This window comes from Bos mutus, chromosome 18 (genome assembly GCF_027580195.1).
Source record: "Bos mutus isolate GX-2022 chromosome 18, NWIPB_WYAK_1.1, whole genome shotgun sequence".
Classification (NCBI taxonomy): domain Eukaryota; kingdom Metazoa; phylum Chordata; class Mammalia; order Artiodactyla; family Bovidae; genus Bos; species Bos mutus.
Genome location: NC_091634.1, coordinates 25,894,601 through 25,908,469, shown reverse-complemented (window position 1 = coordinate 25,908,469; position 13,869 = coordinate 25,894,601). Strand labels below are relative to the sequence as shown.

The following is a 13,869-nucleotide window of genomic DNA, read 5'->3' as shown; positions in this document are numbered from 1 at the left end:
ACATTATTTATGGCTAACATTAGTAACAGTATTCTTCAGCCTTGACAGCAGTGAAAAATTATGGATGAATTTAGTTCTTTCAATGATTTGAGTGTTTTGGTGCATTTTTTCAATTTAAAAATAGATCTTTGGCACTTGGCTTTTGATTGTCTGAACATTGGCATTCTTACATTTCACTCTTTACATAATTAATGTGGATGTTGCAATTCTAGTAACTGGACATCACAGTTTTAAATTTTATCATGCCACTATAAAACAGTAGCATACATGGTATAGATAAAAATTAATTTCAATTTAAACATATTTTTAGTTGTCCATGTTGCCTATTTTCATTTTTGTATATGTTTATGATTATAAACCCTTCTGTATCTTATACACGATAAAATTGTATAGGACTGATAACTTCCAACTGTAACATAAGTGTGCTTCCATAGATTATGTTGTTAAAGGGTTTAATAGTTGTATTTTTCAATGAACTGATCTGCCAGTGGCCACACATTTTGAAAAGACCTACTTTCGACTTTTTTGGTTAGGCATAGGCAAGGGAAATGATTTTATAAAAAACCTTTTTATAAGAACTATTAATAATTCTGATTCTCTCCAGAGATTTTTTTTCCTGTTCAACTCTTTCGTTAGACTTCAGTCAATAAAATTGACTGTTTACTCACCTGAAGAAATTCCCTTAATAGTTCAAATCAAGTAGACCTTTTAAAGAGAGAGTAAATGGACAGTGGTAACCAAGTGCTGAATGTGTAATCAAGTACTTTACAAGAAAAATCCATCCATTAATAAGTCCTTCCTCTGTTTTTCATTCTGCCACAAAGGATGGTATTATTAGAGATCATGGTTTTGAACTGCCACTTCCAACTTCTGGAGACCCTCAGTAGGGTTAACTTGCTTATCTTCTACAGCCCAGCCTGTTCCAAATCAAACCTTTTTCATTTTTATTCTTCTAGATTTTAAAATAATTGTAGTGACGGTACCAGTTCCATTTTGCCTCCAAGTCAGTTGATTATATATTTTTTCTATTTATTTCTCATTTTATAATTGATATCTGGAATAATCAGCAGCTCTTTTCTCATTTATTTTCTCATATTTTTATTCCAGGATTTGCCTCTGAAGCAGGGAGTGTCTGCATTAAAAATGACCTGTAGTTCTCTGCTTCATAGGTTAGAAACTTATTTTAATATTTTGTGGCTAAGCACAGTCCCACTTTTCAAATTCTATAATGAATTATTTAATTGGCATTGAATGTGGACCACAAGCATATATTTCATATTGGGGTTTTTTTTTATTATTTTAAATGATTAAAATTCAATAGAAATATCCAGCTGAGGCAATAAAAGCTTTGTTCTTGCTTTACAGCCTAAAACATTAAATTAGATTTTTTAAAATCTTATCAATTATAACAAGTAAAATAATGCTATTTTGGCATTTTTTTTAAATTGTGCATTTTTAGGCCTTGTATTGCTTGAAGCATTTATATTCTAAAACTTAACCAAATTCCAACTATTCATTATGGGGAAAACAATCAGTTCACAAATCACTTTTCATTGGGACTGCTAGCCAGCGTAGGTGAAAACATGTATAGTGTATTTACTCTTAAATTGTACACTGCAGATGCTTCTTCAGCTCCCTCCTCTTCCTCCATGGGCGGTGCTTGCAGCTCCTTTACCACCTCTTCCAGCCCTACCATTTATTCTACCTCAGTCACCGACAGCAAGGCTATGCAAGTCGAGAGCTGCTCCTCAGCCTTGGGGGTAAGTAACCGAGGGGTAAGTGAAAAGCAGTTAACCAGTAACACAGTTCAGCAGCATCCATCAACACCGAAGAGGCACACAGTCTTGTACATCTCACCACCACCTGAGGACTTGCTGGATAACAGTCGGATGTCCTGCCAGGATGAGGGGTGTGGATTGGAATCTGAGCAGAGCTGCAGTATGTGGATGGAGGATTCCCCCTCCAACTTCAGTAACATGAGCACCAGTTCCTACAATGATAACACTGAGGTACCTCGTAAATCACGAAAACGAAATCCAAAGCAGAGGCCGGGGGTCAAACGACGAGATTGTGAAGAATCTAATATGGATATATTTGATGCCGACAGTGCCAAAGCACCTCACTATGTGCTTTCTCAGCTTACCACGGACAACAAAGGCAGCTCAAAAGCAGGAAATGGGTTGGTATTCACATTTTTTTTAAAGTTCTCTCACCATTATGCAAAACAAAAAAATAAGTCATTCCTCATTTTTCTTAATTGCTCAGCTCAAGTTTGCATCTAAAGCAAAGATACTAATTTTATCATTGATAAACATGAAAATTTTAACTTAAAATGATCAGGTTTCACAAGAGAAGATAATAAAATACCAGCAGATTTTGCCAGTAGATATCTTAGTAAGGGTATGATTAAGTAGTAGAAAATGAAAATAATCTGTTTAAGAAGTAACTTAAATTTCAGATGAATTTATATTTTAAAAGATTTTTTAAATATTTTTACTCATTGAGATAACTAGTAATGTAATGGCTCTAGCTAAAACAGACTTTTACAGAGGGCTAATTTGTTTTCTCTTTCACATTGTCTCCCCCATATGATTCAGTTTATTTCCATTTTTGTGAAGACCTTATTTTCCTTTTATTTGATGAAAACAAAAAACTAAATTGATAGTTTGAGTCTCAATTTAGATTCATGTATTTATTTTAAGCTTTTTGTTTAATATATTTTGCCAGTTTAGGATTTCTTTAAAAATAAATAGATCACTTTTTTTCTGTGATTCTGGGTATTTAAAGGGTAATAGAACAGAATCATGGTACCTATTTTGATTTTTCATTCATTTCTGCCAGTTTACAACACATACTAGATATATTTCAGTAGCTATACTATAAAACGTTCACTTCTAAAGTACAGAACCCTATGACTTTCCAATTCCTTTGATACTTTCATTGTAACATTTAATTGCTAGACTTCTGATTACATTTTCCTGCAGTATATTCAACGTAGTTTGATAAAGTTTAACTTACTGGATCTTGAGAGATTACTTTTTTTGGATGGTCTTTTAGTTGACCAGGATCTCCTACAATTTTAGGTTGTCACAGAATATGATGGAGATGCTTTTGATTGGTTCATTATTTGATTACATCACTGGTGGATTTTTAGATAAAAATCTGATTGAGAGTTAGAATATCTTTAGTGTTTCTTAAACTTGTCCTTAAATATTTTCTGAGTATATTTTAAAAGTAATATCTACCATTTAAGCAATGATTATTCTGTACTGCTCTCTTCTCTGCTCTCATCTAAAACTCCTTTGGGGTGATGAAGTTACATAAAAAATGCCCATTACTCCTTTGGGGTGATGTAGTTAAATAAAAATGCCCATTTAAATATTTTTCATTTTTATAAAGTCCAGGTTAGGAAATTATCTAAAAAATATTTATATACCCTTTCCAAAAGTATTGCTGTTAGCAGAGTCAACAATTGTAGGACATTTTGTATAACTATAACCTGTAGAATAATGCTCTGAAACATAGTAGCATAGATATAGAAGGTTCATATGTGTCTATCATTAAATACAGGTATGTGTTTATTTGGGCTTCTGTGGAGAAAGTGGTTTTTTTTTTTTTTTTTTAAGTTCCATAAGAGAGATTTTCATTTTTATACTGAAAAAATGTTAAAGTTCAGATGAAGAACAAATAAAATTTTGACTTAACAGTTAGTCAACACACATGATTTGCAGTTGCTGTTAAAAAGATATCTTGACATACGTCTTTTCTGCTTCTGCTTTTGTATGATAGATATATCTTAGAAATGATTTGAGGTTACCCAGGGAAAGTATAATAACATTTGTCAAGACACAATCTCTCATGAAATAATTCATGGAACAGAAACTCATCAAGCAGCAGAAGAAATGTCCAGCTTCTTAGGTAATGGAAAAACATTTGACACTAGCCTATGAAAATGATGGAAGAAGTTTAAACTTTGAATTTATAAGAACTATATTGAGGAAAGGATAAAACCATATGTAAATATAAAAAAATTAGGTCTTTGGAAACAATTGTTAAGAGGATCTCAAAAAAAGAGTTCATAGATGTTAGAAAATGAAAGAAATTTTGCCATAAAATTTCAATTTATATAAAGCTACGTTATAGAAAATAGACTTTAAAATATTTTGGTACAGCAGTTTTTATTTATCTTCAAGATGGAAATAGCATTTTGTATAATTAAAATGTTAAATGAAAGAATTTGCTAAGAAAACAAAACTATTTTTAAAAAACTACTCAGTTATTTAAGCATCCCATATTTTTCTTAAATTCTTCACCTAAATATCCTGAGAATCAGTAGCCCAGTGTCTCTTCTAGATATTCCTAGAGATTAAGATATGATATATGTGAAACTGTTTTAGGGATTTTGTAGTAAAAATTATTTTTGTGACAGGCAACCAGAATGATGTGCAGCACAGAGGAATTAAATTATCATTTTAAGACTTCTGAATGGAATATGGCAAGATAGTGGATTTTCTTTTTAGATAGTCAATTTAAAAGTAAAATCCCATACAAATAGCTGCTATTTTCTTATTTTTTCTTTAAGCCATAAAGCATTAAAAATTAGTAATTTGAATGAATACTTTTCTAATAATTAGTTGATGTTCAGTTTTACACAGCCTGATATCTAAATATGTGTGTATTCCATTTTTACATTTAAACCTAGAGAATAAAGTTAGTTTTAAGGGCTTTTAAAAGTATCATTTCAGAAACTGATTACATGTGTTGTTCTTTAAACCATAATGTGTATACTTCATTACCTTAATAGTTTTCATCCCAAATGAAATGTTTTATTGAAATAATCAAGCTTAGTATCTTATTTATCCTCATAAATATTGCTTTGGCTACCATAAGTGAATACAAGCCATATCTTGCCAAATTAATGATGTGCTACCGTTTTCTTATATTTCAGACTAAAAGTCTTCCATTTTTCATTGTAAAGTTAATAGATATTAGTTACAAACATTTGAAAAATGCAGAAAAAAGGAAGACAAGAAATAATCTATAATCTAGTAAATCAATACAACTAATTTTAGTCCCTTTCAGTGCATATTTGGGGATGTTTTTATATGGTTTGAGTGAATATTTTTGCTTTGATTTTTAAATAAATAAAATTTTTTTTGACCACACTGTGCAGCATGTGGGATCTTTGTTCCCCAACCAGGGATCAAACCCTCGCCCCCTGCACTGGGAGCACAGTCTTAACCACTGGACTGCCAGAGGAGTCCCTGCTTTGATTTTTCAAATGATTAAAAAACAGTATCACTATAGAATTTCACATGCAAAATACTGTATTCACTGCAAAGATTTGAGTTTCTACCCAGAATAATGAAAAAATAGAATTTATTGCCCTTTGTTCTGACTTTGATTCCATACTTTTATTCATAGAATTTTTTCTTCCAGGGCCTTTTAAATTACTTATACAGGTAATCTGTGACTTAATTATGTCAAACTTCATCAACAAGTTTGCCTTCATCAGCAAATATTTTTCAGCTTCTGTTGTTTTGGGACTTGTGCAAGATTTAAGGAATATGAAGATGATGGAGCAAAGTACTTCCCCCTCAGAACCCTGAACCCTTTTTCTCAGTCAGTCTGACTGCATTCCTTTGCATCCCTTCTTCCCTCCATTCTTTTGTCCCTTTCCTAGCCATGTGTTCACCCCAGTCCCAATTCCACTGAGAATGTAGCATTTCCCTCTTTATTATTGACTACTGAGGCAACAATTTGATTAGAAATGACAGGGGTAGGGACTTCCTTGACAGTCCAGTGGTTAAGACTTCACCTTCCAATGAAGGCGATGCAGGTTTGATCCCTGGTCAGGGAACTAAGATCCCACATACCTCAAGGCCAAAAAAATAAAAACCCAAAATATAAAACAGAAGCTATATTGTAACAAATTCAATAGAGTTTTTAAATAGTCCACATATTAAAAAAAAAAAAACTTTATTAAAAAAAAGGAAAGAAAATGGAGAGGTAAACATTGGAGCTAGGTTTTAGGCTGCTTAGCCACCTATGTTTGAAGTCATAATATTTCTCCTGGGACCTGTTTGCTTTTGGACAGGATTTTGGCCACAGTCATCTCTTGGATCCTGTATCTTCAATATAAGTGAAAACTTTAGGACTGGGAAAATCATGCCAAAAGCGTTATAGGCCCTGATTCTGTTTTTAAATATACATAGGCAATTTTTTTAAACTATAGTATTGTTTTCTATTTATTTTTATCACATATTTACAGTACTTCAGATTAAATGTATTGACCTGAAGTCCTAACCACCACTTGAAATATTTCTTCGAACATACATTCTGCATAGCAAATGCATGATATATCAGTAAACACTGGAAACCCAACTTAAAAAAATGTTGAATTGCCTATCTTTAAAGCCCAGATTATACATTTTTTATATGCTGAAGGCTTATTTAATCACAAATGAAAATACTCCGAAAAATTAAACTTCTGGGAAAGATTGTTTAGAATAAAGCTAATTTCCAAATAAAAATCGAATCACTTTTTTTTTTAGTATAACTTTCTCAGTTTGATATACTGAGGAAGATATCCAAAAGAATATGCACATGTACCTTGTTTTTTTTTTTTTAAGGCCTTTTATGTTTTTTTGTTTTTCTTTTTGCTACCCCTACTTTTGCATTTCAAGACCTATTAGAAGATAATGATAATCTTGTAACTTTATGTAACCCTCACACATATATGTAATTTTTAAACTTTATTTTGACTGAAGTACAATGTGAAAGGTTACAGTGACATTAGCTATTCTCTTTCCTGTTATACTTGGTTTATTGCATTCAGTCTTCCTTCCTCTTGCTACGTATATGCATTCTTTGTCTTCCCTGTCCAACTTTATTACAAAATTCAATTATTAGTTTTTTTAATTGAAGTATTTAGTTGATTTATAATGTGCCAATCTTTGCTGTACAGCAAAGTGACTTAATGTGTGTGTGTGTATATATATATATCTGTATGTACACACACACATTCTTTTTAATTACAAAGTTTTAAAAGATACTTTGCTTATGGAATGTATTATTCCTTAGCCTGTATTTATTTTGTCAGTAAGGTAATTAGTTGTTTTTTATGTTATTGCTTGTTCTCTTTCTTCCTTTATCTTGGATGACTTTTGTAGAAAACTCTTTTTGATACTTTTTCCACTTTGTGCTTTGATTTCTCAGAACATTGGAAAACCAAAAAGGAACTGGAGTAAAGAAGAGCCCTATGTTATGTGGACAGTATCCTGTTAAAAGTGAGGGAAAGGAGCTGAAGATAGTTGTACAACCTGAGACCCAGCACAGAGCTCGGTACCTGACTGAGGGTAGTCGTGGCTCAGTAAAGGACAGAACACAGCAAGGCTTTCCTACAGTGAAGGTACTTATTTTATTTAGCAGTAAATGAAGAATTTTATCCACTTTTATTTATTAGTTATTTTGTTTTTAACCAATAAAAGCTGTCTAAAATAAAACTAATTGCTGTATATATTAGAAATTAAAGTAAAAGTCTGAATCATTTGAATTTTAGTTTAAATGGAAACAGAATGTGCTCTAACAAGTAAAATATATGGCAATCATGAACTATTTTCCCTTTATGTTTGACATTGGTAGCAACTCTTTTACATTCTTTCCAAACCTGTATTTTAAAAATATTTTAAAGTGAATCCAAAGAAATATTGTAGAAATTATTGTGGACTTGGAAAATAAGGTTTTTGAGATGTCGAAAGCAATCAGGTCTACTCAACTCTGAAAAGAGTTGGTTGATAGGTAACTTAAGTTTTCAGTTTAGGAAACAGGATATCAATTGAGTCTTTAGCGTTTCAGAACTTAGACTAAAAGGAAAAAGAAGGAGCAGTTAAATTTCAGCACCTGGCTTACCTTATTATAAAGATTTTGTCTCTTTGAAGACAAACCAAAATAAAAGTGGGTAGGGAATATTTAACAAGTGTTCCTACCCCTTGCAAAATACTAAACAGGGAGGAATTTTGGCTAGTCACAGGGTAGATTCTTGTAAATACAGTTTGTGTAAATGTTTTAGTTGAACGCAATTTCATTGAACTGCCTTTCTTTTTATGCATGAAAGAAATAATGGTAGAAACTTGAAATCAAGAAACTTACTCATGACCATTATAAGGTTGGTTAATAGTTACATGTACCATATCATTTCTACCCCTCTACTGCTCACCACACCAGTCCTTCTTTAGTCCCCCAAACATAGGACAAGTAACAGGCAAGTGAAACATTTAAATTATGCTTTGTGTAAATATTTGTTTAGCCAGACATTTTGATAGTTTGAAAATTTTAACCTAACTGCTCTGGCTTTAAGTTAAGTTTTGTCTAAGTACTCATCTATAGAAGTATTGTTAGATTAATTGCCTGTAATAGGGGATGAATTGCCTGATCTTAAAAGTTTATTTATTCACTCATTCAACAGATATGGTACCCTTCTATGTGTCAGACACTGTTTTCTGGTACTGCTGACTAACAGCTTGGGTGGACTGCTTATTTGACTCATTATGATACCATTGATACTGAGATACAGCTATTCTTGAATAAAAAACATTTATGAGTTATTTTTAAGCACTTTGATGTGCATTGTACAAGTTATTTTGTGATTTTCTATGTTCTGTATTAGCAGCTTCAATGTTTAACTATAAACCTTATCAAGAACCCAATTTATTTATTCATCAGCATACAAACTGTAGTTTAATTTATGAAGGCTTGTTAGAGACCTGTAAATGACCCATAGGTCCTGGTTTGAACCAGCAGTTTTTCATATCATAATATTAGTTCTGGCCCATGATTTTATGATGTTGCATATATGCATCTAGTCTATAAAAATAAGCCCCGTTCCTCTATTGTTTATATAGCTGAAGGTCAAATGCTTTCCTACCCAATAACTTTCACAGAGTAAAAATTTAGTAGATGTACTCTTACTTGATGATGATGCCACTAACACAGTTTAGTGAATTTTCCGTTAGTGGTGGTAGTAAATCCTGAGTAACCCAGATGCTTTGGCAGTCCACAAATTTATAAATACCTCAAAGGATTGTGTATTCATTGTCATTTGGTTGTAAAAATTAATTACAAATGATAATTTTTCATTACACATCTAAAATTTTAATTAAAATGTGATTGTTGCAGAACTAAAACTTAAAAGTTTTCTTGAAAAATTTAGCTAATTCTCCTTTATGAAAACATTTTTCCTCTGTTTTTCTGAAGGACTTATTTCTTTACTGTAATCCAGTTATAAATATAATAATATAAGACTTGACCTTAAATGTTTGATTTTTACAGTTCGATTATTTGAAATACAAATTAGTGTTTATGCTCCATGTTATCCATTCCAGCTGGAAGGCCATAATGAGCCAGTGGTGTTGCAGGTGTTTGTGGGCAATGACTCTGGTCGAGTGAAACCACATGGATTTTATCAGGCCTGCAGGGTAACTGGGCGAAATACAACTCCCTGCAAAGAAGTGGATATCGAAGGCACTACTGTTATAGAAGTTGGCCTTGATCCAAGCAACAATATGACACTGGCGTGAGTACTTACTAAAAATTTTTTTCTTAGTTCATTACACTTTTGCAATAGAAGGAAAAGTTTTTAGTTTGTAATGTAAATATAAAAGATTTTTAGTTTTAAGCATTGCAAATAAAAAGAATAGATTATGGCAGAATTGTAGTGGAGGAAATGAATTCTTGCCCTTTGCTAGAGAATTCCCATAGTGAATGGCAAGGATATAAAAGCAAGGTGGAGTGCTGGCTTTTGGCAAAATAATATAGACTTATATGTTGGTTTTATAATATTAACATTAAAAACTAAAATTACAACCAATTTGATTTGCTTTCCTAAGTTCCACTTTTGTAGTGTTTGCAGTAGAAACTGACAGACATCATTCATGGTATCTTTAACCAATCTTGGAATGAAAAAGCATATTGTTAGTCTAAATTTACCTTTTATTTCTGTTTTCCTGTGTTAAAAAAAAATGATGTCCTATGATTACCTATTTTTCATGTTATGCATTTTCATTTCCTGAAATATATTACAAGTGTTAAGGATTTAAATTAAAAATTTTTTTTCCTTACCCCTTTTGTTGAGGACCTTTAATCTGAAAGATAAACTTAACAGCAGCAAATATTGATATGGGATAGACCTTGTAATTATTTGTATTGGATAGCTAAAGACTTTTCTTTATTTGGTGTTTTTTTTTTTCTTTAAAGCTATTTTGAATAAGTAAGAGGGAAATAATAAGTTGGAAAAGGGAAATTTTGAAACATATTTAATAAAGTTTTTTTTTAACTTTTGGGATTATAAAAGTAAATGTATATGGTGGAAGATAGAGATTACTGATTATAAAAATAGTACTTATTCCTTATAAGTTGAAAACAGAATAAAAATTTTAAATTAGTAAAAATAGTAGTAATAGAAAGCTAAAAACATACTCCTCAAATGCCAGCTTCCAACTTAATAGAACTAATTACAATTTTGACATTTATTTTTTCATCCTTTTTTCTGATAAAATGAGATGATACTGTACTCACTGCTCTGTAACCTACTCTTCACTTACTATGAGCATTTTCCCATAACATTAAATATTTAAAGTGTACATTTTAATGGTACAGTGTTCATTTTGGGGGGAGACAGTTGCTAGTTTTTTCCCAAGTAAAATCTGTTCCTTATTTTAATATCTGAATTAGGTATAAAAAGGAAGAGGATAAATTTAATTTTTTAAAGCAAAAGTATCTTTTTTTTCTCTTTTTTTTAAATTTAAATTTATTTATTTTAATGGAGACTAATTACTTTACAATATTGTATTGGTTTTGCCATACATCAACATGAATCCGCCACAGGTGTACATGTGTTCCTCATCCTAAACCCCCCTCCCACCTCTCTCCCCATACCATCCCTCTGGGTCATCCCAGTGCACCAGCCCCAAGCATCCTATATCCTGCATCAAACCTAGACTGGTGATTTGTTTCTTATATGGTATTATACATGTTTCAATGCCATTCTCCCAAATCATCCCACCCTCTCCCTCTCCCACAGAGTCCAAAAGACTGTTCTATACATCTGTGTCTCTTTTGCTCTCTCGCATACAGGGTTATCGTTACCATCTTTCTAAATTCCATATATGTTAGTATACTGTCAAAATATCTCTTATAAACCATAACTTATGTTCAGATTTTGAAATAGTGATTTCTATACTGTTTTTTCCCATTATTATTATAAATAAAAAGTTGACCAGAGAAGTTATGAATATTTAGAATTTACACTTCTCTATTTTTTAAAATTTGGAATAATTACATATTCAAAAATTAATAAAGAAGCAAATTATACTTAAAAAGAAAATATTTAAGAATATATTACTATTTATACAGCAGAAACTATCAATTAATATATTTTTTCTGTATTAGGGTTGACTGTGTAGGGATATTGAAATTGAGGAATGCTGATGTTGAAGCCAGAATAGGAATTGCTGGTTCCAAGAAAAAGAGCACTCGTGCCAGATTGGTTTTTCGAGTTAATATCACAAGGAAAGATGGCTCCACTTTGACACTGCAAACACCCTCTTCTCCAATTTTATGTAGTAAGTAAGAAAATATGAAGATACTAAATATATAGAGGGGTTTTTTCCATTTTCTGTTTATTGTTCAGATATCTCTAAATTTCAGTTGTATTACATACTCAAGCTTATGGTCATGCAAACTTTGCAACATTTTTAAAGCTATAGTCAAGTTTTCTAGACTAAGCTAAAGGTGGGTAATTTCTAATAAGATTCAGAAGTTATGTAGCGTTTTGTAGTTTCCTGTTACTCTTATACTGATTTAAAAAGTAATTTGAGTAGTTTGCCTAAGTAAATTACAAATCCGAAGGATTTTCACAGCATCTTCATTTTGTGGTAAATTGCTGTGATACTAAGTGTTTTGTGTTAGAACGTAAAGGAACAGAAAGGTAAGCAGAACTTTGTAAATATATAGCAGTGAGGGTTCTGATTACAAATTAAAGTGCTGTAGTATAATGGGAAATTAACTTCTTACTTTGCTGACCTTGGCATAGAAAATAAATGATGTGTATATGTGTGTATTTAAATTCAGTCGTGTTGTATGTGCCTCACCATATAGTCTGGTTTCCCTGTAATGAGTATTAGTACAAGTAATATGTAGGAAAATTTTTTCCTTTGTACATCTCTTAAGATTTTCATTAAGTATTATGTTCTTCGGCCTTGCTTCTGAATTCAGAAGAGCAGAAGAGACTGAGTGAATTCCATTTACTTGAATTTCCTATTGGATGGTTATGAGTATTATGTCCTTGGTACCCCCAGACATTTACAAAGCCTTTGTTATTTAATTGTAGCTTAGTTTTGTCAACTTATTCACCCTTAGTAAATCTTATTTTTCCTTTCCTTTTAATTCACTTGAGATGTGAATACTTATACATTAGCTTGGCAAATACCCTTGTTTTAAAAGAGTAGTAGTAAATGTATTTGTGATCTCAAGAGAACTCAGAAGACTTCTATTTTTCATTATTATGAAAATTTTGTTATGGTATTAGTGTTTCCTTGGGCCATTTCTGGAGAATGTTCACTTATAAATATGCTCCTTTTAAAGTTTGTAGATTCCATGTCCATTCTGTTGTGTTCAGATAGGGACAGAATAAATAATCTGTAGATGGTTTATTGAATTCTGAAGTTTTTTTAATTTGGGTACTAGTTTACTATAAATCACAATATGTCTCAACTTGAATATTATAAGGATGGAATTTCAATTTTAGTGGGGGTACATGCAGTTCTTCTTTTATGTGATCTAATACTTTGAGCATGACCATAGCTACTCTCTGAAGACCAGATCCAGGAGATGCTAGATAATTCAGATCATACTGCCTTAGCAGGAACTGGGGGGGGGGGATGGTTGTCAACTTTATTTGATTTTATATTTTAATTATTTATTTTAATTGGAGGCTAATTACTTTATAGTACTATGGTGGTTTTTGCCATATATCAACATGAATCAGCCATGGGTATACATGTTTCCCCCCACCCCGTCCCGAATCCCCCTCAACTTTATTGTATTAATAATTGTTTGTTTCTTCTTTCAGTAGTTCATTTCTTTATTTCCTATTTAATTGAAGTATTGTTAAAATATAAATATAAATGTATCCAGCCAAAGATAGAAAATATAAAAGAAACAGAAAACATGATTTTCTGAAATTTTTCATCTATAGTTATAATTTTCATTCGTTAATTATCACCATTTAACCATATTAATATGGTAACATATTAATATGTTCATGTTGCAAAAAGTGTTATCTCCCTTGGAAGATGTGTCTGGGTGAATATGATAGTCCTAAGAAGCAGCAGCATATAGTGGAAGGCATATAGAGCTAATAGTAAAAATTGCCATATTTTGAACTCTGCACAGTATGCCAGAGATTTTATTAACAATTTTATAAGCATTATGTCATTTACCCTCACCATTGCCTTTCATTGTTTCTGTTCTACAGTTGATGAAACTGAGACTTAAATAACTTCCTCAAGGTCACGTAGCTAGTATGTAGTAAGATCAGGATTAAAAGCCTCCTTTTTAGCCATTGTGCTGTGTTGCCACCACGGTCACTTAAAATTTAGCAGTGCTAAAACAAAATTTGAATGATTCATTTTATCCCAGCTATAGCTTCCAGATGGTTAGGACTATAGTTACAGTATGAAATTATGTTAGAAAACTATTTCCTCTACCTATGAGATTTGTGTTATGTAATTTATAGATTTTTTATGAATTTAGAAAATAGATCTCAATTTATATTAGGGGATTTTGCTTGAATACCTATATTATCCCTTC

General features: G+C 31.7%; 1 protein-coding gene across 9 annotated transcripts in view; it reads left to right on the top strand.

Annotated features, from left to right (window-relative positions):
* Positions 1–13,869, top strand: part of NFAT5 (nuclear factor of activated T cells 5) — a 119,700-nt gene that overhangs the window by 70,343 nt on the left and 35,488 nt on the right. For 3 of the 9 annotated variants that reach the window (XM_014478490.2, XM_070388079.1, XM_014478489.2), the window contains 4 exons: positions 1,621–2,179; positions 7,219–7,411; positions 9,384–9,574; positions 11,449–11,621. In XM_014478490.2, coding sequence (XP_014333976.1) covers positions 1,621–2,179; positions 7,219–7,411; positions 9,384–9,574; positions 11,449–11,621 — 1,116 coding nt within the window. Of the gene's footprint in view, positions 1–1,107; positions 1,170–1,620; positions 2,180–3,780; positions 3,919–7,218; positions 7,412–9,383; positions 9,575–11,448; positions 11,622–13,869 lie in introns of those variants that run through there. The other 6 variants (XM_070388082.1, XM_070388084.1, XM_070388080.1 and 3 more) reach the window with 4 other exon arrangements.